At 49.2% G+C, this 24,127-nt stretch overlaps 1 protein-coding gene across 6 annotated transcripts in view; it reads right to left on the minus strand.

The window, feature by feature from the left end:
• CHCHD6 (coiled-coil-helix-coiled-coil-helix domain containing 6) overlaps positions 1-24,127 on the minus strand; it is a 254,920-nt gene that overhangs the window by 209,659 nt on the left and 21,134 nt on the right. For all 6 annotated transcript variants that reach the window (XM_037023988.2, XM_073231157.1, XM_037023990.2 and 3 more), the window contains exons 2-4: positions 21,662-21,779; positions 17,941-18,013; positions 15,947-16,091 (exon numbers count right to left, since the gene is read on the minus strand). In XM_037023988.2, coding sequence (XP_036879883.1) covers positions 15,947-16,091; positions 17,941-18,013; positions 21,662-21,779 — 336 coding nt within the window. The remainder of the gene's footprint in view (positions 1-15,946; positions 16,092-17,940; positions 18,014-21,661; positions 21,780-24,127) is intronic.

Raw genomic sequence — 24,127 nt, forward strand, 5'->3', positions numbered from 1 at the left:
GCACAACCATCATCCCCATTTAACAGAAGGCACAACACAGAAACTAAGTGACTTCACCAGGACCACAGATAGGAAGTAGGACTTGACCCCAGGCAGTCTGGCTCCTGAATCCCTGCTGTACCAGCACCTCCAATTCCAGCTGCTGGACCTAACAAAAAAATGTCAAAAACCCTCCACCCTAAAATCCTAAAATCCAGGTCTGTTCCAGCCAGAGAACTTGGCAAATGAGCAAAATCCTACTAGTCTAGGGAAACAAAGACAAGAATCAAGTTAGGGCATGCAGGCAAATTCTTCTTAGAGAAAAAAAGCAACTGTGTTCCAAGTACTATCAGGCACCAGGAGGAAAACACCAGCCCCAGAGGCCCTGCGAGGCCAGACAGCAGATAAAACACACACTCCCTGTCTCCAAGCCTGCTGGCTCCTACAGGGAGAACCAGAGGGAAGAAAGACGAGAACCTCTCTGTGCAGTCTCTCGCTCCCACCCTTGCAGGGCTGCTGGAGGTCAGCACGGAGCACCAACTGCCCTTGGTCAGCTGTGTCTTCCTGCGGAGGCGGGCAAAGGCTGGGCCTGGGACAGTGCCACCAAGTCCCTGGAGGAATTTCATAGATTCCTCATTAGCATGGGAAAACTGCCTGCCCACCTGTTAGAACTTTCCATTTATGGTGACAGTTGTGGAAATGCTAACTGGCTGGCTTTAACTGGGATGTGAAGAGGTCCAGGCTCCTTGCAAAGGGAATCAGCATTAAAGCTGGGTGGGCCTGGTGGGCCTGCCCTCTCAGGGTAGAGCTCAGGAGGAAGCTAGGGAGTTTAGCCAGGGGCCTCACATTCCAGAGGTGGCCACGCTAAACCAGGGCCAGGTGCTGCAGTAAGCCTCTGCACCAGCAGCCAGGCCAGCTTAGATCCAACCTCAGTCCCTCCTGACTCAACTTCCCTGAGGAGTCCGAAGCCCTAGGGGACTTCTCCCAGACTCCATCTGATCTGCTGGCAAACACTGGCCCTCTGCGAGGTCTGGTCAGGACCCAACTGCGGACAGATGGCCAGGGAAGATCTGTGTGCCTTGCCGCATTCAGCATCCTGACAGGTCGTCCTCAAAACAAGAGACATGTCTGAGGTCTCAGCAGAAGCCCCTAAGGCCAGCTGCCTGGAAGGCCAGCTGACCACTGGGAAGGAAAAGTCAGAGACAACTCAAGTCTGTAAGAAAAGCCCCCTTGCTCCTCAGAAACACCTCCCATGAGTATCTGTGTAGAGCTGCTGGCACTGTACTTTCTCCAGGACCCTTTACTGCTAAACATGGAGAACTGAGCAGTTATCACAAGAGCAAGGTATTCTGTAAATGACTGACGCACTGGTCTGGGGAGAAGACAGTTTCTGTTCTGGATGTTTGTTCTTAGCTGGAGGTGCCTGAGGCATCAGGAGAAACCTGTCCAACCAGAGTGGAGAATTCAAAGCCCCAACAGAGGTGGGGTGCTTTATCTAATTTACTGAGCTCCCTCCTACCCCCAGGGCCCTAGACCATGCGGCTACCTCTGCCCAGTCTTTGTTTACTCCCACTCTTCCTCTAGATCTTAGCTCCAATGTCTGTTCCTCAGAGAAGCCTTGCTGTTCACAAGCTAGATTAGGTCCCAACTAACTGTTCTTTAACAGCATCACACCTAGCTCCAAGCGTAATTCAGTGAGCGCTCTCTGGGTTAAGGTCTGTGTCTCCAACTACACCACAGCCTGCAGCAGGGCTGGGGCCCTGCCACTTCTGTGTACCCAACACGGTACCAGCAACAGCACCCTGAGCTAGACGTGTGGAATGGATGGACAGAGCAGAGCAGGCTTGGAGGCACAGGGGCTAAAGGACGTGAGAGCTTAAAGCCAGGAGAGCTCCTCAGTGTCAAATCCTCACAGAGGAAACGTGAGGAAGGAAAGTCATAGATATGCTGGGAAGGAGAGTGCGGTGCTTTCCACAAACCAGGTACTAGTGGAAGTGAAGGCCAAATGGTAACGAGCTTGAGAAGTGAGATTACAATTTACCACATGATTTCAAGACACAACAACATGAAAGAATGGGAAGAGCCAGCTGCAGCCAGGGAAGATGCCAGGGAAGGGGTGCAGGTTTCAGAAGGGGAGAAGCTGAAAGGGAAGGAACAGCAAGCTCCAGGGGATGGACAGGGTGACCCAGGCCAGCAGGTACAGCACCTTTTAAGAGGACAGGGAGAGGGGGTCCGGGGGCAAGAGCTGAGGAAGGCGAGCGTGGAGAGGGCACGGGCTGGGTGACCTGGAGGAGCCAGATGGACAGGGGTACAGGCAGGGTGAGCGGGGACCTGGCCCGGGTGCAGAGCAGCAGACTTGGGTGATGTGGCAAAGTGGGCGTGTTCGAAGGACACAGGATTGGGGTAGGAGGGTACCCCTAGCTATAACAAGCTAGCAGGACAGTTCCTGTGGGCCAAAGAGATGCCTGGGGCCAGAAGACAGATGGGAGTGCAGCTAAGGATGAGGACAGCTGAGATGGGTTCAGGAAGAATGAGGACAGAGGAGGGTTACACAGCGGCTTTCTAAGATGTGCCAACAGAAAAACGGCTGCACTAGGAGGAAGACTGAGGAGCATGATCTAGAAACTGATGGCAAGGAATGCTTTTCAGCTTCCAGCCTCACTGAGAAAACGTGTGGGTAGGAGGACCTGCGGCAGAGCAGACGTCTTCCTAGACACTAAAGTACTACCTCATCTAAGCCCCACACTAAGTCTATGGGTGGCAGGCATTATCACCCCTACTTTACAGCTGGGGACAAAGAAGGGGTTTCTGTTTCAGGGAAATGAAGGTACCCCAGGTGGGAGAGCAGCAAACACACACCTCTTACAACACCTTTAGGACCACCGTGGGGACACCAACCACCTGTGACCACATCAACATCCAGGTCTTCAGAGTGTCAGTCTTCTCCTGGGTTTTAAACCCTAACCAGAAAAAATGAGACATCCCTAGCAGCTCTTGAGGAGGAATAAGATGAGACGAAGAGGAAAAAAGAAAATGGCTCTGAAAGACTGAATTGTCTCAGAAGAGGAGCCAGTGGTCCCAGTGGCCCCATGTAGTCCTAAAGGGGCTTCCCCTTAGGCTGGGACCAGTGTGAGAAACTTGGGGCCAAACAACCCAGACCAAGGTGAAGGCTTTCCCAGTAGCCCCAGGCCCTTCCAGCCCACCACGCTGCCAAGGCCGGCCAAGTCCTCCGTCAGCACCAGCAGGGCCCTGCTCAAGTGGAAGTGGATTAAACAGAAATCCTAAGACGGCAAAGCCCACTCCTCTGGAGCGAAGATTAAGGAAGCACTGCAGAGAATCAAGAAGGGAAAAGAAAAGAAAAGAAAAAAAACCTGCCACATACCCAGCTGCCTAGAGTTAACAGTCCTACTCATTTCTCATCAAAAACCTCTTTGGAAGAGGTTAAGCACACAATAGGCTATCGAAAGCGCCAGCCCCAGCAGCTGCTTGAAATTCCACACGAGTCAGGGCCAATGTATTTCTATTAATGTCCAGTGTGTGTCAGCGTGAAGATAAGACGCCGACATCGTGTTCAACCAGTCAGCTAGAGAATGGGCCCCATGTTCAACATTGTCCGACACTTGGTGGCCCCAAGAACAGAGGCTCTTCAGCTGATCCTGCCCTGCATGCACTTGCACACCTGCTGTGGTGGCCGACGGGGCAGAGGTGCCCAGGAAAGAAGCAGCCACCGGGGTGAGCAGGGTGCCAGGGCTGTGGGGAAGATCACACACAAAGAGAAGTCCCCGGAGGGCTGTGCATTAGAGAAGGGCAGGGGAGAGGGCCGAGAATCAGCGCAAACACCAGGAGCCCGGGTGGCTGAGCACTGGGGATCCCCCATGGACACTCAGGCCTAGCTGGCTGGTCCAGAGGCATCAGAGCTCTGCCCTCCCCAACCACCCCAGTCCCAGCAAAGAGCAGAATGCAAAATCCTCCATAGAAATCCTACTGGGACTCGGCCAGGAGGGAGGAGATGCTGCCAAGAGTGTGGGTGTGCCACTTCCTCTAAGAATGCATGCAGGTTAGCCCCACAAGAGCCCAGGGCTCATGAGAATGCTCCAAGGTGGGCACCAAAGAGGGTGTAAACCAGAAAGCATGGGCACCAGAAGTGGCAGCACCCCTACCCTCGCCAGGCTCAAAGTGACTTTGGAGTCAGGAGGCAGTGCCCAGCATGATGTGGAAGGTCTACTCTAGAATAAAGGAGCCCACGGTACAGAGCTACACTTGCTGGGAAAGATGCCAGCAGGGGAAGGAGAGCTGGAATGACTCAAAGTGGCCAGTGAACTGCCCTCCGTGAGGGCCCCCTCTCTACCAGGAGGAAAACCAGTCCCTAGACTCAGAGTAGTCAGTCACCTACTCAGCTTCACTTCTGCATTTTGGGGAGGCTTGGCAGAGAGCAAAGGCAAGGATATGATGACTGCCTTCCATCCATCTGCCGGACAGGGTGTATGCTGGATGATCTGCTTACATCATGTCACTGAAACATCCTAACAACTCTAGACATTTGCCATTTGACACATGGAGAAACTGAGGCTCATGGAGGTTAAGGTCACAGAGGCAGTACCTGATGAATCTAAGCCAAGGCCTAACAGGTCTAACCCTGAAGCAGGGCTCCTGTGCTTCCACATGCCAGAAGTGCTGCTCACCACGAGCCCCTTCTTCTTTAACCACATAACCCCGATATTCTGGGGGACAGTCAAGCACCCAGCTATAATTACTCACTATCCTAGCTTCCCCTTTTAGCCAGATGTGGCCCTGGGACACAATCTGCTGGTGAGAGTCCCTGGGGATGGGGTCCCTCCCACATAAAACAAAAGAACTTCACTAGGAAAGGGCCTCTGGCCTTTCCTTCCTCCCAACTGGAAAACTGACATGATGCCTGGAGGCCCAGCAACCTTCCTGCAGCCATGAGGAAAGCTACACTGAGGACACAGACCAAAAGAAAAGGACAATGGATCCTTCCCGATGCACTGAGCTCCCACACCCACCGGGACTATCTGCCCCCAGACTTCTCGTTCATCACATATACACACCCCCCGTGTTTAAACCACTGCCTCCTGGTCTTCCAGTACAGCCAAAACTGCTCCTGATTGGAGCATGTGCTGCTCTATCCAACAGCACTCATCTTAGAGCCCAGATGCCTGGGATGGGGCCCTGGCTCGGCCACTGAGTGGACAAGAGGTAAGGTAAAAAGAACCTAAGACTTTTCTGCTATCCTACTTGTTGGTGTTTGTCAGCCAAAGACCCCTTTTCGATTCTTCACCTTGCCAGTAGCCAGCCATGGCATCTCCCCAAGAAGGCAAATACAATCTGCTTCATTGACAAATCTAACACATTTTTCCACAAAAAGCAAAAGGCAAAATGGTAGCTCCCCAAAGACCATGTGAGCAAACCACATAAATAGACTTAAACTAAACCATGACCCTCCCCTCTCCCAGCCCTGCTGGCATCCTGGAGGCATGCATAGAAGTGGGCAGGCGCCAGCCCAATTCCACTCAAGCAGGATGGAAAAGGAAAATACACAGCTGCCAAGATCAATTAGGGCTGCAGGGCCAACCTCACTGATCCGTGGGCATGGAGAGAGTGGCAGGGCGGTGGGCGCCGCTTCCAGAAGAGGAACAGAATGGCGTGGATGAGCTCAGTTCCCCGGCGGCCTGCATGCTCCCTCAAAAGCCAGTGCACACCACCCCATTCAGCTGCGAGCTCCAGCCCCAGTCCTTAAGTCAGGTTTCTCTACGAAGTAAGGTGTAGCCACATAAGGCCTGCTCAAAACACAAAAGCTCTGAACTCTCGGCCAGGCCCGGGGCTTCACCCAAGGAATGAAGCAGATCAATAAGGTGCACCCTGCTGCTGCGAAGCCTGTCACACGGCTCAAGTCATGCCCTGCCACTGCTGGGGGGTTTTCAAGGAAGTCTGCGGCTTGGATCCCTCGGGACCCGTCAGGCACACAGAGGCCGTGGAGCCTGGCTGGGGTGGGCAGTGAGCCCCTCAAGAGGCTTAAGAGAAAAAGCTCTGTTCATACTCCCTCCAGATCCCAGCCCAGCTGTCAGCCTCTTTAGCTCATCCCTGGCTCTAAGAGACATTTTCGTAGACATGCGATCTGCTAATTAGAAGCAATGACACCAGGAATGGAATGGCAATCAGCCATTTGCCTAACAAAGTTAGCAGCTAATGAGGATTTCCAGCTTCTGTCAGCACACACAGAGGTCACCTGGGCTCCGCACCAAAACTGGGGAAGGAGCTGAAGGCCTCTGCAGTCCTGTGGGGCCAGCAAGGAAAGGAGGCCGCACAAAACCCTGATGAGTCCAGGCTGTCAGGTCTGCTGGGATTCCAGCTGCTGAAATAAAATGGTGCTAAATGCCCATCTCTTACCATCCAAAGCACTGGGATCTCCTTCCCACAGTAGGGCTGTGCTGGGACAGCCTCTGAAATCCCTGCATTGTAATCTGAGCAGCCCACAGAGCAAACAGCATTCTTTAAAGAGGGGTCCTCAACTTCTCCACTTTCTACCAGGGTTCACACAGTCAGACCACCATTCACCATCTCCTTGCCCCACTGACACCACCCTGGTGACCTTGTCTAATGAACCCCAGCCCTTTGGCACCTCTCAACTCCACCCTACCAAACACCCTCTCGCCCAGTCCTCTCCTCCTCCTCCTACCAGGTAACCACACCTTCATGGTGGTTAAAACAGCTGAGGGGAAACAGGACTTTGCCACCCCAAGGATAGCATCACATGCACCTCATGAGATAAGCAGGGAATAAGAGCCTCGCCATCTTCTCAGGCGCAATGCCAGAAGCCTGACCCTCAGGTCTACTGGGCCCACCTGTGAACCAATGGCAGAGAAGCAACTAGACCAGCAGCAGCCCTGCCACACTCAGGCTGGCCAGTGAGTCTAACGCGCCCTGAGAAGTTTCCTCTGTTCCCACCACATGCCTCCAATATCACATGGACTGCTGCTGCAAGGAACCAAGGGTCTGGCTCTCCCACAAACCAGGTTATCGCCACAAGTCCGGTGGGTGCCACCTGGCATCAACCATGTCCCAAGGTGACCACCTCGCTCTGGCAAGTTTCTTGCAACCTGTCCCTGAAATGCTGAGCCCAGCTCAGCGGGACCCATGCCGGGGCACAGTACAGGCAGAGCTGATTCTCTTTCTGAGCTATCCTCAGCAAAGAGCCCCTGCTTTTCTTTAAGGCCAGGCAGTCTGGCAAAGGCGCCTATGTGGGCAGTGAGTTGCACTGGGGAACAGGAGCCTATAGTCACCCGGCGCACATTCAAACAGCACAGCCCCTGCCATCAAAGACCACGGGAGCCACATCATCAGTGGGAACACTCACATCCCTCAGGGACCCAAACACCAAAAAGGGCCAAGAACCACTGTGGGGCTCACTGGCTCCCAGTGTCAGGCCAGGAGCTGGCTCTGGGCCTGCCACCCACCAGCATCACATGGGGGCTGCTGAAGATGCAGATGCCAGGGTCACAGTGACAAAGAGTTTAATCCAGTTGTTTCTGGCATGAAATCCAATTATGTGTTTATCTACCAAGTTCCCAGGTGATGCACAGCAGGCTGGGAAGCCAGGCAGACAGAGGGACAAAGAGCAACATGATGCAAGTCAGACGGTTGCAGGGGCAAAGCTGAGTTGGAGGACCTCACCCCACACACTGGAAAGCCCCAAGACATCTGCCCATAAATAAGATGCTTCTGCCCATAAACAAGAGGTCACCAGCTCCACACAACTCCAGAGTAGTAGTCGAAACTCGCCAGAGAACTGGTTGGAAGCCTGCATGACCGATTTGTTCTAAGAGTCCATTACATCGAATCTATGTCACAAGTCCATGGATAGAGGAGAATAAAATACGGTTTTCCTAACAATGACAACGCTGTCTACTGCCATTCCACAGAGAAGGAAGCATGTAGAAAAGCGAAGCACCCCAGTGACAGGCTCGTCCAAACACAGCGCAGTGACCCCAAGCCCAATTTGTCCACCTTACTATCCCATAATAGCATTTCCGTTTCACCGAGACCTGTGTGCCAGGTATTTTATGTGATCCACTTCCATGGATCCTCACATGCCCTGCAAGCATCCTCACCCCATCCTGGTGTCCCAAGGGCCATCCCTGGGCTCAAGTGCCAGACTCCATCTATGTCTGGTTTTTATGCCCTCCCTCCACTCCCAGTTTGTATAAAATACATGAGAAATAAGCCCAAAGTTCTTTGGTGTGTAGTCATCTAAAAATACAGCTGATCCAGTTGTCCTGCAAACCTATCTATAGTTTTCCTTTGTCCAAAAATGGTCATATCATATAACCCCAAGGCCAGAATATTTTAACTTTGACCTTGAGAAGGCAAGTTGGCCTAGTTGTACCCCTTCCAACCAATGATTCCAGTTCTCTAGAATAATGAAATGCACTCACCCTTGCTCTTTGAGCATATGTGGCTGTGAAGGGGACAAGGAGATGGCAGCTGCTGCAGACCCTGCCTGCCCTATGGAAAGACTGGCCTCTGCATGAGTAGCCACATGGGCCTAGACATTCAGAGAGGGAGCAAGATCATTCGTATTACTTTGCCCTTTTCATTTCCCTTGGGGCATAAAGGGTGCTTTAGAGTGATGACAAAAACAGGAAAGAGTGAAATAAATTTGGCATTGTTTATGAGAATCTTCTTCCTTAACTGTGCTATCTAAATGACTTGGGGACAGGGCAGGAGAACCAAACGAGATGCCCTCCAGGCACATCCCCGAGGCACAGGTGCATTTGCTGACGCCTGTGAGCCAGGCAGGAGACAGAAAGAAGCCCCATGGTACTCCAGGCCCTATGCGGAGTACCGCGCAGCAACTGCCTGCAGCTGGAGGAGTTGGGGGAAGCACTCTGGGACACAGACATGCAGGGCCTCCAAAGGTCTGATGGGAAAGCAGGAGAGCACAGACAAGCCCTGCAGTGCTCAGATTCCAAGCCCTGCTAAACAGAAGGCTTTGGTCCTCCCTCACAGAGCCTGAAGCCAGAGCAGCCCCAGAGGCCACACCCTGCTCAACTACAGGCTAAATTCACTCAGCCTCCCACACTAATGGCCAGTCAGAACAAGAAGAGTGACCGTTTCTGGACATAAACACTCTTTTCCTCAATCTCTACTTTTCTCCTGCACATGATGTCAGCAATAATCAAAAATTACAAGGCACATAAAGCTACAGGAAAATGGAACCCATGGCCAAGAGAGGAACTAGTCATTGAACCAAACCCAGATATGCCTCAGGTGTTAGAATTATCAGGTAGAGACTTTTGATAACTATGATAAGTATGCTTAGAGGATCCACAGAAAAAGATGGACAACATGTATAAACGATGGGGAATTTCAGCAGAGAAACAGAAACTAAATAAAAAATGCCAAATGTGAAAAGAATCAGGAATTAAAATGGAAATGCATGACTCTTCCCAAAAAGCCAGAGTCTCCAGAAAATTCCTCATTTTACAGATCAGAAGATTGAGACTGTCAGATACTACTACACCATGAAACCTCTCACAGGATTAATAATCACTGAGGAACTGAGGCCTCCATCAATGCCCCTGCTCCCAGCTTCTTGAGGTATCTGGTTACTCCGAAACATAAAAAAGTAAAACCTCCAGAGGTGCACCTTCTGGTCCAGGGGCCACAGCTATAGCCCACTAGTCACTCTAACCTACAGCCTCTCTTGGTATGGCCTCTGAGCTAAGAATAGCTTTCACATTTTTTAGAGCTGTAAAAACAACAAAGAATATAAGACAGAGACCATATATGGCCTGTAAAGCCTAAAATATTTACTATCTGGCTCTTTATTATATAGAAAGTTGGTCAACCCCTGATTTTTTCTAGGAAAAAAACCAGGAAGACTTAGGGAAGCAAAGAAAGGGGCTATGGATGTCATGCTCTCATTATCTTTTTCATAGGCATCTAAGTGCTGACAAATAGAACTCCACAGGAATTCAAGATCTCTGTCTACAGCTCAAATTGGAGAAGGCATCTGGATAAGACCACCAGAGTCCCCAGGCCACTGAAGTTCTAACAAAGAGCCATATCAAATAGCTGCCTGCAGGTATCAGGCCTCCTCAGCTGCTTGCCAAGTACAGTACCTCCTGACCTCAGGCCTGAGTCATCCAAGTCTCACTCTCCACCTTGTTTCACGCAAGTTAAACCCACAGTCTGTACGTCTCTGACTAGCAGTCATAAAAATGTCTTTCTAATTAATTCCAAAGTATTATTATACTGAAAGGCATTTTTGTTTTGGTCTGCTTTGTTTATTGTTTGAAAAGGTCAGACCTGTGGGTCGCCATTCATTCTAGAAAGGACCAATGTGGATGCTTGCTTCCACCTATGTGCAAAGCGGAAGCACAATGAGGCCTCAAGATGCAGGTGATCTGCTACTGCAAAGTCTCCAAGGCAGGAGGCATGGCCCCAGCCCCTTGTCCAGAGATCTGACATTCCACAGCCATCCGTCATGCATCTACAATGTGCTGAGCACTTCCAAAAGGACCATGCCACAGCTGTGATCCTTGAGCTATGATCTGAGGAACAAGACTTACAAAGATGTAGAAAGGATCCATCTCACTCACGGTTTCAGAAAACTGCAGTTCAAAAACTTGTGAATACAACATATTCTCAAAATCCTGATTATAGAGTTCACATAGCTGACGTGGCAGCTCCTTAGAGCATCTGGACAATGAAAAGAATGCAACAACAGAGCAAAACTGCCCTGCAAAGTGGAGAGTGGAGCCAGACAGCCACTGCAGTGTGAGTCTTAGGCTCATCCAGGTGTAGAAGCTCACCTCTGCCCTCCGTCCAGGGGGGATTGGTCCCAACTCCTTTAGCTGCCACTGAGGACTTTTCCCAGTGCTTGATACTTGGTGGAAGAGAGGCTCTCTCTTCTTGTGTGTCCCTTTTGAAGAGTAAGAAAACCTTCCCCTGAAAGTGCCCATTAGACTTCCAGAACCTCATTCCAGGCCCACACCTAAACTGACCTCTGCTGCCTGCCACGCCCACTGCTCCCCTCGACTCCAGCTGCAGGGCCTGTCCTCGCCCAGCCCTGTACCTGGCAGGGGTCCTTCATCTGAACACGCCTTCCCGCTCTTCTTCAGCTGGCGAACTCCTCTTCAGCCTTTGGGATCCAGCTCACGTCACTGCCTTTTGGAAGACCCTCCCACCCACCCAGGAAGAGGCTGTGGTAGCCACCTCCCTTGCCTGGTAGCTTCCTGTCCCTTTGGTATGAAACTGTAACACTACATGGTCACCTGTGAGAACAGCTGACCACTCTCCGAAAGAACAGATCTTCTCAAGGACGGGAGCTGTAGCTTATGTATTTCCATTTATCAGGAAACTAGCCCAGGGCCTAATATATAACAGGCACACTGAGAATATACATATAAAATAATAAAGGAATTGCTCATCCAAAAAGCAAAGAAACAAAAGCTTTTCCTTTCTGTCAGGTGTACAGAAATCTCATCTACCTAATAACGTGTGTCCAGAATCCAACACACAAAGTCATGAATCTCATTTTCCCTTAAAGTAAAGCTTCTGCCAGGCTTTTATTACTCCATCCATTGGATTTTTAAAGCCTGCCCATCAGAATACTTGGCCCAAGACACCACTCTGCTCTTATTTCCCTCCTAAAGGCTTGATTTGGACTTCCTTCCCCAATTCAGAGGGAAGCACACCCCACATAGGCTCACTGACCCCCAAGGGCCTTCACCTCAATTATAACTGGGGCTCTCCCAGTCTGCCAGTGGCAGGACATGTCATACACACCCCGAAACCAGCTCAGCACTGCTGCACTACATGGGAAATAGTAGCACTTTTGTCATCAGAAGTAGGTTATAAAAATTATTATCTTTCTTTGTCATTAGTTTTGTGAACTTTTCCCAATAATGAGCTGAATCATTCCCTCATGCAGAAGAGGATTAAAAAAAATCAATACTGTAAACGTCAGAGGCAAAGAGAGAGGATGGAAGAGCACATTAAATGTCAAACTACACACAGCACATTCGAGGGGAAATCCTCCAGAGGAGGCTACAGGTTCAAGGGCACGGGGCTCGAGGACAGCAGTCAGAACATGCTGAGAAGTGGGCAGCCGGCTCACTGGGCAGTGACCACACCGGGTCTGCCTAGGGCTCCAACCTGGTCCTGTGGCCAGGAGGGCTGAGATCCAAACTCCAAGGGCTCTGAGTGCTCTGCCTGCTGGGCCCCTTCAGTCCTAGCAGGTGGAGGACGTGGCTGAGCAAAGAGAAATCTCTCTGCTTCTGTTTGCTTCTTCTGTCTTCCTCCTCTTAAATCCTCCAAAGTGCAGTTCTGAAACTGTCTCCACTAACAGCACCAGCCAACCACACCACCGCAAAGGGAGGTGGTGGCTACAGCATCACTCGGCATGCCAGGGAGGGCCTCACACCCCTGCCGACTTAGGCGACAACAGGGCCTGGCACTAGCTGCCCCTCTGTCTGCACTGAGCGCTGGCTGCGGTTGTTAAGAATTCTCTTCATGTCTGCTGCAGCTCCAAGCAACGGAAACCAAAGTGGGCTAACTTAAACAAAGGGAAGTTGACGGCAGGTAAGCCAATCCTCAAGAAAGCGGGACCAGACAGACACCAACGGCACCACGGAGGGGCAGGACAGCAAAAGACACGGCCTCACAGGATGATGGTCCTGGTCAGCAGGCCTCAGCCGCGGTGAATGGTCCCATCCTGGCTTCCCAACCTGGCCTCCTCACTCACTCAAAACTGAACATGCCCAGGCAGGGGGTCTGCCTGCCTGCCCTTGGGCCCTGTGCCCAGACCCTACCTGTACCACGGCAGGAGGAGAGAACAGACCTAGCTTCCACAGCCAAAGCTGGGCGTGGATTAGAACTGCAATCCCACTGAGACAACACAGCAGGAAACAGGTGGGTCCCCAAAAGGAAATAGGGGAGCCAACTACATGGAGAACAGTCAAGAAATGGGAGCATCCTCGATAGTAGTTCATGAACATTTTCAAAATGAAGGCAATCACTTGCTTTGCTGTTTCCTAGGAACTGTGGTTTAGAAGGGCATGATCCATCTAGAGATTTGGGGGAAAAAATCAAGTAAGGATTTGTCTTCTTTATTTTAAAGGTGCCCTTCTTTTTTAAGAACCCTCAACCTATACTGAAAGTCATTTAAGTCCCTTCCCACTTGTAGAGCCCCTCCTCCAAGGACAGTCCTGAGGTGGCCTTCTCTGCCCATGGAGGAAGGGAAGGTATAAATTCCCTGTCAGTGTAATTAACACAGTCCAGGTGAGAATGAAGAGACACCACACCTGCAGGCTGCCATTTCCCATGCGAGGTGACTGTCCCAGTGCTGGCTTCTTTGCTCATTCCACAGGGATTAACCCTTCACCCCCAGGACGAGGGCACTCTCCACTAGGCTGTCAGGCTGCCTACAGAGGGGTGACCACCTGCCTGTCCCTCAGACACTAACTGCCAAAGCCTCTAAAACCCTGCCCTCCCTGCAGTTTCTCTCTGCACCGACTGCATCTTCACCAGGATGTCACAGGCCTCTAAAGACAGGAGCCAGATAGTGCCACGCCCACCCTCAGGAGCTGCCAGGAGTTCTCTGTGGTCTCAGAGTAACTGTGGGCTATGGTGTGGGTAACTTCTCCAGGTGTCCAAGGCCTCCTGTAACCTGGCTTCACACCTGGCTCCCAGGCCCCTCACCTCAACACCCACCTGTCTCAGCTGCTTGCTGGGCCTGGGGGCACCACACCACTCAAGGCTGAGGTCACTGCATCTCTTCCCCAGCAGCTGACCCTGCCTCTGCACTCCCACACATGCCATTTTGCCTCCATTTCATACTCACTATAACCAATTTGGCCTTTTTCTAAGTTTTCAGTGTCAGTTGTCTTCCCCACTATACTGAAAATTCCCCAAGGGTGATGATCCTACATTGTATGTATTTCCCCAAGGGCCTAGTTCAACCAACACTTCTTATGTGTACACTCTGAACAGCAGAGGCCTTCCCCTCGAGCAAGGATGACCTCACTGTCTCCCCCTTCCTTCTATCTACAGAGCTGGCCTGCACCAGGCCCCACAAGCAAGGCAAGGCCGCGCCTAGCCCCCAGACCACGGCCTCTGAAGTGGAAGGCATCGGGTGCTGCTGCAGCCACTCTGCCTTCCCCACTTCCTTGCTGTGACATCATAATTTATAAGAACTAAACATCCAGTCTTCGTCTACTGTTACTGCCACACAGCAACTAAAACCCTTGGAATTTCCTAAGTGGTGAGAGTGCTGGCAGTGTCTCTTGTCACTTTAATGAGGTGACTTTTAGAAAGCTTCTAAGGATGGGGGCTGACTGACAGTGGAGCCAACCCTGTGGTTATAGGGTGGAGCTCTCAGTCCCACCTCCAGGGAGGGGCAAGGGGCTGGCAGTTGAGTGCAATCACCAATGGTTAATGATTTAATCAGTCTTACCCAGGTAATGCAGCCTCCATAAAGACCCAGAAGGACGGGATGGCTTTGGAGACCCTCAGGGGTGGTGAGCATGTAGAGATGCCAGAAGAGAGGGGCACTCAGAGAAGGTGGGGAAGCTCTGAGCCCTCTCCCCCTACCTTGCTCTGTGCTCCTCTGCCAATTGGCTGTTCTTGTGTTACAGTCTTGTATAAAGAACTGGTCATCTAGTACATTTCTCTGAGTTCTATGAGCCATTCTAGCAAATTAATAGAACCCAAGGAGGGGGTCTGATTTATAGCCATTTGGTCAAAGCACAGGTGACTACCTGGACTTCAACTGCCGACTGAGGGTGAGCAGTATCATAGGATGGGGTCCTTCACCTGTGGATCTGTCTCCAGGTAGACAGTGTCAGAATTGAGTTGAATTGTAGGACGTCCAGCTTGGATGTCAGGGGGGAACCCCCACACAGAAATTGGGAGAATTATTAGTGTCAGGCCAAATTCCGTCTGGATGCCTGCCACCCCCCACCAAAGGTGACTAGCAAAGAGCCCTAGCTCCAAGCAGTGAACCTTCCCCATCCCCTCTGCCAAGGACTGGCTGAGCCACCAGCACATGGTACAACTGAGGCCACGGTGAGGTAAGAGGACTGTGCTGCGGGCCTTCAGGAAAGTTCTCCCTGCTGACAAAGCCGACAGAGCCAACACAGCCTCTCCCTCTGAGTGCCATCCTGTCCGCATTAGACCTCGGGGGCAGCAGCAGCCATCGTTTACCTGTGGGAACAGCTGGCCTGAAGATGCACTGGCGCGCTGAAGGCAGCAGCGTGGAAGGAGGATGGGGTCCAGCATGACGCCAGTGAGCCGCTGAATCAGTCAACTGCAGGGCACTTCTAGGCTTCTCCATATTGTCAAATAAAGCCTTCACTTCCATCAGAAAGGATCCTAACTAATATCCTCCCATCAATTAAATGTATTAAGAACAGTAATAATAGTGCATTTTCATGATCTGCCAGGCACAGCTCAGCCCTGGAGTGTTGGTATCTCCTCTAACCCCTTGGACAGCCCTGTGTGCAAACATCACGACCCTAGACCAAGGCTCACAGCCACTGGAGGACGTGCCCAAGCTATTAAGTAGGGAGCTAGCATGTGAACCCAGGAAAACTACATTCTCCTTCTCATTCCCTTCATGGCCCCACCACGCCAAGCCTCTCCCCTCCCTCCCTCCAGGTGCACACACCGCCGCAGCACTTAGAACAGTGAAGGTTCAGAGTGGGACCAGCCCACTGGGAGATCTAACCCTTACTGTAGAAACCTGAGGCCCCCAGAGACTGCAAACACAGGCCAGAGGCAGCAAAGCAAATCAGTGACAGAGACAGAGCTAGAAGAACAAGTTCCTAGTCCCTTTCCATAGAAGGGAAGCCGAGTCCCTGGGGCTTCACACACATCTGTTTCCAGGGCCCCAACCTCTGCTTCCCAATGCTGCTGGAGCACGAAAGCACAGATCTGCACTCACCAGCTGGGCTGCCTTCCGCTTCTCCTGGTCAGCGCCACCCTCCCCCTGCTGCAGGGCCACATTCTGGTGCTTCTTGGCTGCCTCTCTCTCCCTCATCACCATCTGGAATAGTTCATCCTGGACTGTGGCCAACTCCTGCTTATACCTGTGCAGGAAGAGAGCCAGGGAGAAGCAGATGCAGATGGCATGCCTGGCAGAAGGCAGCCACAAAAAGTTCTGTGCTCACTTCAGCTGCCCAGGGGCCGGGGCCAGGGGGCCAGTGGAACTCAGAAGGTGGCCAGAGAAGGCCAAGTATCAGTGACAATTGCCAAGGCAAGGGGATGCAGTGACCCCTTCTCAGGCAGCACAGCAGAGGTTAGGAACAGGAGAGCTGACCACGAGGTGAGGAATCAGACAGCCATATGCCAAGTGAGAGACTCTGGGCAAGGAGGCAAGGGCTCAATCCCATGCTAGCCACTCCCTCATAGGAGGAGGCGGCATCAGAAACCCTGCCTTCCCCTGCCTCCACTCAAGAGCTTCAGGGTCTGAGACAGCAGCGGCCCTATGGTTTGAACATTTAACTCTTCATCCAGAATGTGTTCCTACCCTTTGACCTACTTCTGGGCATTTGGCCTAGTAAAATAATCCTAAAGAGAGGAAACAGTTATTAGTACTGAAATGCTCTTAGGACTATTATTTATTATAGTGCAACAAATGCAAGCAACTGAAATGTCCCACCACAAGGTCAGGTTAAAGAACATAAAGTGCAAAAAAACAGAAAAAAACATACAGTGCAATCATGCGATGGTTTATTACATCACCATTAGACCATATATCTGAGATTTGTCTACAGGTCGAACCTAAAAATTCAGAACAAATAAACAATACCTTTAGCAGTAAAAGTGTTTATAAAGCATTTGGTAAATAAAGTATACCAAATGGAAAATAATTATTAGACTAAGTGAAAACTGCAAGATAGAAAATCACATATAACTTTGAGAAAATAAACCTGAACTGGGGGAAGGAAAACACCTGAAACACTCTGAAATATTAACAGGGATTATTTTGAGATAAAAAATCTGTGCATGAAATTTTTCATGTTATATATTTTCTAAGTCTTTCACAAACATGTATCACTTGAACATTTTTTTTAAATGTTTAAAAGTATGACAGCAAGAAAAAAAAAAAGGTTCAGGTTACTTATTTGTGGAGAGGCCTCCTAGGATTAGGGAAGGAAAATTCTTAGGATGTGGGTTCACCCACAACTATGGAACAGACTGGAATGGCTGCCTACTGTAGGGAGAGCGTGTGGCCTCGCTGACACTGGGCCCCCCAGCTCACTCACTGGGTCCTTCACACAGGCTGTGTCCTCACAGGGACTGAGGAAGTCAGTCAGCACCTCTTTGGTAACGGGGTGCCAGGCACTGTGGCTACTGCTTTACCTGCGTCCATGTTTAGTCATGACAATACCCCAGTGAAAGAGGGACTCCAGTGATTCCCTGCTCAGGGGCCTAGAGAAATGCAGTCATTTTCCAGGGTCACATAAGCATTAGTCAGGATGCAAATCTGCATTCTGAGGGCCCCTGTACCATAGCCACTGCTCTACAAGCCTGAGCAGGGGGGAAGCAGGTCCCAGTTTAGAGGTGTGACCAGTTCCCGGGATTGTGACCTGTGCTGATGGGAAATCACCCACCTCCTGGAGCCAGTCCATCAGGTAACTACATGAATTAGAACTGTGAGGGCTCCCTTTTCTTCCCATCTCTAAAAATACGCCTGCATGTGCACATAGGCACAGAGGTCCAGCCACTCAGCTCTTTAGTCCTAGTTTTCCATACAAATTTTTAAGAACTCCCCCCACACGCCCACTTTGGTGTTTCTGCACTTTTAAACTGGGACCAGTGATGTAAATAAGTATGTGAAACACACCTTCAGGCCTTCAGGCAAGGGGAAGGTATTCAGTGAGGAGAGAACATCAAGGCAGTGCAGAGCAGGGCCTGCGTAGGCACTGGGCTTACCTCCTGAGGAGCTCTTCTTCCACCCCCAAAGACTGCTGGCCACTGCCGCACTCCGACCTCAGCAGTTTGGAGTCTGCAATGGACAAGAAGAAAAGGCCTATTAGTAGCACCCCAGGATCAATAAAGGTATGGCGGTTGTCCAGGAAAAGGGGCTCAGGATCCCATGTCCATGGACGTGGGGATGGACATGCCCACAGACAGATGCAGAACACATTCTTGATCCAGCCAGTCTGGAGAGGGTGGCCCAAAGGCCTCTCTGCTCCCTCTTCTGCACCAGGACTGCTCATTGAATCACTCTGGCAGCAGGCACAGGCACTTGGGTGCCGTGTTCCAAATCCATGCTACAACTCCTTGGAATCTAGGTCATCTCCTAAACAGGCCAGGAATTGCCGAGGGAACCTCTGCTCTGCCTCATGATGAAAGGGACAGTCTCCAAGGTCTTGGTTTCAGCATGAGCAAGGGGAGGAGACAGCTCCTTAAATTTTGTTTCCCTTAGTATCCCATCCTATAGATTTCTACTACTGAATGTGACAAGCACCCCATATTGATGATATTTTATATACCATTTAATCTGCATCACCTCTAGAATTCTCCAAGATGTTCTAGGAGTTCTACCTTCTGATGGCTATGAACTTGGTAACTTCTGAGCAAATTCAATTCAGTCTACTCTTTCTACCACTGGGTGATATGAAGGCTTTGTTACTCCTCACCTACCCCCCAGCCTTCATCTCTCCAAACTATCTTTCTGTCAAAAGCCCAACACTCTCTGTGGCCTTGGCCAAATGTCGTGTACCTGCAGGCCAGGTGTCTGAAACAGTAACGAGGTCTGTACAGAGTCTTACAGAAGAACCAGCTTTGTGAGACAGTACATGAGGATTTGCTCTTCTACTTTTAAAGCATGCTCAGCTCAGAGGCTGGAGCACTCAACCCTTCAGGGAGGCACTTCCCAGCACAATTATCCTGTGATTCACACTTTGAGAACGCCTCTCACAGGATAGGCGCAGCGGTCCTCCAGCCTGCAAGCAGGGCACACCTAACTGCTCCTTGGTAACATGCCAAGCTCTCAAATGGGAATAAAAACAGCAGACTGCTGCCTGCTTTCCGGTTTGACAATAATGTTCCGTTCTTATTTATTTACTTACAACAGCTTTATTGAGATGTAATTTATCATATTTTTATTTTGCTTTTTATACAATTTCCTTTTTTATAACAACAAAAATAATATACCTACTCGCTGTAGAGACTGTGGCACACATCCACACCCCCACCTTCCATGTAGGAGCCTGCCCGTCTCTTCTCCCCATTGGTAACAGTCTTTGATATGTGCTTCATGATTAGTGAAGCTGAGAATCTCATCACATGGTCTTGACCACTTGTTGAGTTGTTAAAGATCTTTAAGAACTCTTTGAATATTAAGGCTACTAATGCTCTGTCATGTTATATTTCCCCAGTTTATCATTCATTCTTCATTTATTTTTTTCTAAATTGTCTCTAATTTCCTATAGTTATATTTCCTACTTTTCCTCTTATCTGAGGGTCTCTTCACTTGTTACAGAGCTTAGAAAGTCTCATTATACTTTTATGTACTGTCATTGTTCTTTTATGGCTTCAGTTCTCACATTCAAATCTTTCATTTCCTCTGACATTTATTTTGAGGTATGGTGTGACATAAGGATTTAATTTGAACTCCTTTTTCTATTTTTGTTCCACCACTAAAATAAAAGCAAACACTGATTTTGAAAGTAAAAATATTTTAAAATTAGTCAACTTCAAGATGGTCCATTTGTGCTACCCTTCACTTCAGCCCTCAGAAACTCAAGTCATCCTCATCATTTAAACAGCAAAATACTTTGTTATAACTAAAACCAAATGACAAATGAACCAAATGACTCCTGTTCCATAAACTGCTTAAACTTAGCAAATGCTTCTTTTATCTTGGAAAGATGCATCTAGGGTGAGCAGGATATATCCTGGCAACTTGTACTCTTTCACCACTTTCTCCCTCTCGCCGGTTACTCCCGTTCATTCAAGGACACTGAGCCAAGCTAGACCCCTCTTCAGCCCCTTTCATCAGCCAGCTAGAGGTCGCGTAGGAGCTGGCCCTTTTAATAAAGGATGAGGGTGTCTTGTGTGGGTTTCAAGAACCTCATTCAGCCCTTCGCTGACACTCAACATAATGATCTTGGGGTGGGTCCAAATCCAAGTGCTGACCAGCTCTAATGCTCAAGATGCTCTGAGGCAGACAATAACAGGGCAGAAGTTTGGCTGCCCTTGGCCCTAAGGATGAAGTTGGAGCCCTCTGGGCACTGTGCAGAGGTCTCTGTGACCTGACTCCTGAGCACGGCCCCAACAGCTCCCCTTTCCTTGTATTTTATGTTCCAGAAATAGCAAACTACTTCCAGGTCCCCAAACAAGCCAGGCTGTGCCATGCCCCTGGGCCCCCACTCATGCTGTTCAGCGTGTCTGAAATGCCCATCTACCACTGCTCTATCTTGCAAAATCCAGTTCAAATGTCAGCACCCCTTGAAGCCCCCCCCCAGAAGAATTCGTCACTCCCTCTGTGCTATCCTGGACCTTGAGTGGGCTTCTAGTGTGGCATCATCAGGTGATACCTGTAACCTACAGGGCTGTATTCCTGGCTTCCTCACCGGAGCTGCACATGCTGTAATTGAGGCGATACTGTCTCCCTGCTGCTAGATCCCAGTGCAAACACACATCCTGATCCAAGGCTAGCCTCCAATAAATGCAGAGTAGATAGCATACAGCTCCTGCCTTCTACAACCTTATAACCTATTAGGAAGATTAGAGGGAAAGAGTTCTAATACGAGACCACACACAAGATGAATGATGCAGGGAACGGTCATCCACTGTGACACACTGCTGGTCCTCCACAGCAACGTGCCTCCTCCAGCCAATCAGTAACAAATTATACATCAAGTTACAGGTAATAAATGAGACCAAAATTCTTATTAACAAGTTTTTATTGAGTAGAACAGCAGTTGCCCCAAGGACTTCTTTAGTTTGTAGTATCTTAGCATTTTTGTACCTTTCTGAAACTTTTTTGTTCCTTTGTGGTTGCTGAAAGCAGTTATTTGCAGAAAAGAACACATTTCTTCATCTGTGATGGGCACAGAGAGTAAGGAACAGATCAGCTCCGAGCCCGGCCTGGGTGCAGGAAGAGGAACTTCCAGGAGGCAAAGAGTGGCGGGCGCTCTCAGAAGCCAGGAGCCAGGCCAGGCCCACCTGATGTGAGGGCTAGATGAGAGTGGCTGAGGCTGATACTGAAGTCATGGGCTTGGTTCCCCCTGATCTGGCCCAATTCACATAAATCCCTACCACTCTTCGAACCACAACAAAAAGGAATGATTATGCTTCCTTTACGGATGCTGAGAAGCAACTTCTTACCTGAGCTGTCAAGCCCGGCCTACTCGCCTCATTTTTTACCTACAGAGCAACTGAAACAGTGAGGGAATACGCTCCAGCAACAGCCATAGAAGCCCTGCCAAACAGCTTCTCTCGTTGCACCAGACAGAGTGTGTCACGCCCAGGAGACTGCATTCACCCAGAAAGCAGTCATCAGAGAGGAGTTGTGACATCACCAGAAACAAGCAGGTGCCACATTAGCTGTGCTGGTGGCAGGGTTGTCACTTGTCATTCCTTCCTCACCCAGTCCCCCTCCCCACAGCGTGGCTGCAGCCACCTGCCCTACCTTTAGCCCTACCTTTTTCCGAGCCTTTAGAGGTGCCAAATGCAGGAGGTGGAGGGGCCGGAGGGGCTGGCTGCCCCACTTGGGAAGGCTGGCTGGAATCCTTCATGAGGTTAACCACATTTTCAGACAGCTGGGGGAAGAATTGAGAGGTGGGAAAACAGGGACAGAGGGAAAGTTAAACACAAAAACCTCTGGAAACAGAGACTCCCCTTTATCCATGTCCCAGGACTGACTGAGCACACAGTTCCCCAAGACCAACTCCAGGAATGCAAGTCTACTCAAAAAGCTCTCCTGGTGGCCCAACACCTACCAGATTGTTGCTAAACTGCCTGGACTCCAGGCCAACCAGGCACATCCCGAGGGCTTGCCAGCCCTGTCTCTTAATGCTCTCAACACACCCCACACTCAGCGGAACCTGAGTTCTCACTTTACTCATCTCTTAATTTGTTCAGCTGTTCCTCTGCTGAACCACCAACAGCAGTACATTTCCACCTGCCCGAATCTTACCCTTCCTTTAAGGGCATCACAGTGTCCCCTCCTCCATGGGATCTGCACTGACTGCACCCAAGTTAAGCATCATTTTCCCCCTTTCTTTACGCTCCCATTATAACACACGTGTGCCTCTTAGGGAAGTGCCATACTCCAACCTACCACATCTTACTGGTGCGTAAATAGCTTAAAGGGCTGGGGCCACCTCCTACTCACCTCTGTAAGCCCCCAGGGCCACATGTACAGAAGACAATCACAACACTGCTGGACTCATTTCACCTCAGTTCCCCCTAATGAAGACTAGATAACCCAAAGTTTCATTCATTTTAGAGGAAGTAAAATAGGCATGAGGGTGTCATAAACAGTTTACTGAAATGAAATAGCAAGCTAGGGATAAATACAGAATGAAAACCCTGAAGAGTTCACTTCAGTAAATATTTATTAAGTGCCTGATATGTGTAAGGCATCATAAAGCACAGTTGAGGGGAAAACGTTGAAAATGACTTTAAGACGAAAGCCATGATCAGCAACTCCACTTCTAGGTATCCAGCCAAGAAAAGTGCTCCCACATGTACACAGCAGCACTGAAGAGCAAAAAAAAGGAAACAGCATAAATATGCAACAATAGAGGACGTGTTGAGGAAACGATGCTATACACCTTCTATTAAGTATTATGGAGCCATTATGAAAGAACAAGGTAAGACCTGTACAACTGTCAGGAAAGGATATACAGGACACATTGCTGATTGTTTAAAGTCACACAGAACTTATCTATCTCAACTCTGTGGAGAGAAATGCAATTATAATAATGCAGATATGCAAATATAAATACATCAATATATGCATATATACATTCACCAACTTGAACATGCATGTGAATTTTAACATATATGCATATATACAAATAAACTATCTGTTAGAGATGCAAGTTCAGAAGGTTACTAAGGAAACACTCACAATAGTTTTGCCCTCCAAGTGGAGGCAGGAGCAGCAAGGGCAGGACTTCTGCTTTGGGCCCTTCTGTGTTTTAATTCTTTACCATGAATATTATTTTAGCAACTAAAAATCTTAATAGAGTCCCTCTAGTATTTAAGACAGATACAAATCAAATTGCTAATGACATATGCCAAGAGAAGACCAAGCATACTCAGCAGTGGAAGAGAACCTGAGAATCCAGAAATAAACCTGCACATATAGTCAACTGACTGACAAGGGTGCCAAGGTTATTTGATGGGGAAAGAATAGTCTCTCCCACAAATGGTGCTGAGATAACTATATTTCCAGATGCAGAAGAAGTTGGACACCTATCTCTATATATAAAAACCAAATCAAAATGGACCAGAGACCTCAATGTGGGAGCTCAGACAAGGACACTCTTAGAAGAAAATACAAGGGTAAATATTTAGGACCTTGGTTTGCCAGTGGATTCATAGATAAAACATTTTGAAGACGAACAATCAAAGAAAAAATAGATACATTGGACTTCATCAAAATTAAAAAGTTTTATATACCAAAGGGCATACTCAAGCAGGTGAAAAAACAGCCCACAGCATTTGCAAATCATAATCTGACAAGTGATATGTATCTAGAATATGAAGAATTTCTACAACTCAATAACACAAAGAAAAATGACCCAATTTTAAAATGATCAAATGATCTGGGTATTTTTCTAAGAAGATTACAAATGACCAATAAGCAAATGAAAAGATGCACTAATAGTCAGTGAAGAAATGTAAATTCAAACCACAGTGAGATACCACTTCACACCCACTAGGATGGTATAATCAAAAAGTCAGAGACTAACAAATATTGACAAGGACATGGAGAAATCAGGTCATCAAACATTGCTGAAGGCAATATAAAATAGTGCAACCACTGTGGAAAACAATCTGGAAGTTCCTCAAAATGTTAAACTCAGAGTTACCATTTAATCCAGCAATTCCATTCCTAGGTATCCACTCAGAAGTAAAAAATATATATGTTCACACC

Source organism: Manis javanica, chromosome 3 (assembly GCF_040802235.1).
Source record: "Manis javanica isolate MJ-LG chromosome 3, MJ_LKY, whole genome shotgun sequence".
NCBI classification, from domain to species: domain Eukaryota; kingdom Metazoa; phylum Chordata; class Mammalia; order Pholidota; family Manidae; genus Manis; species Manis javanica.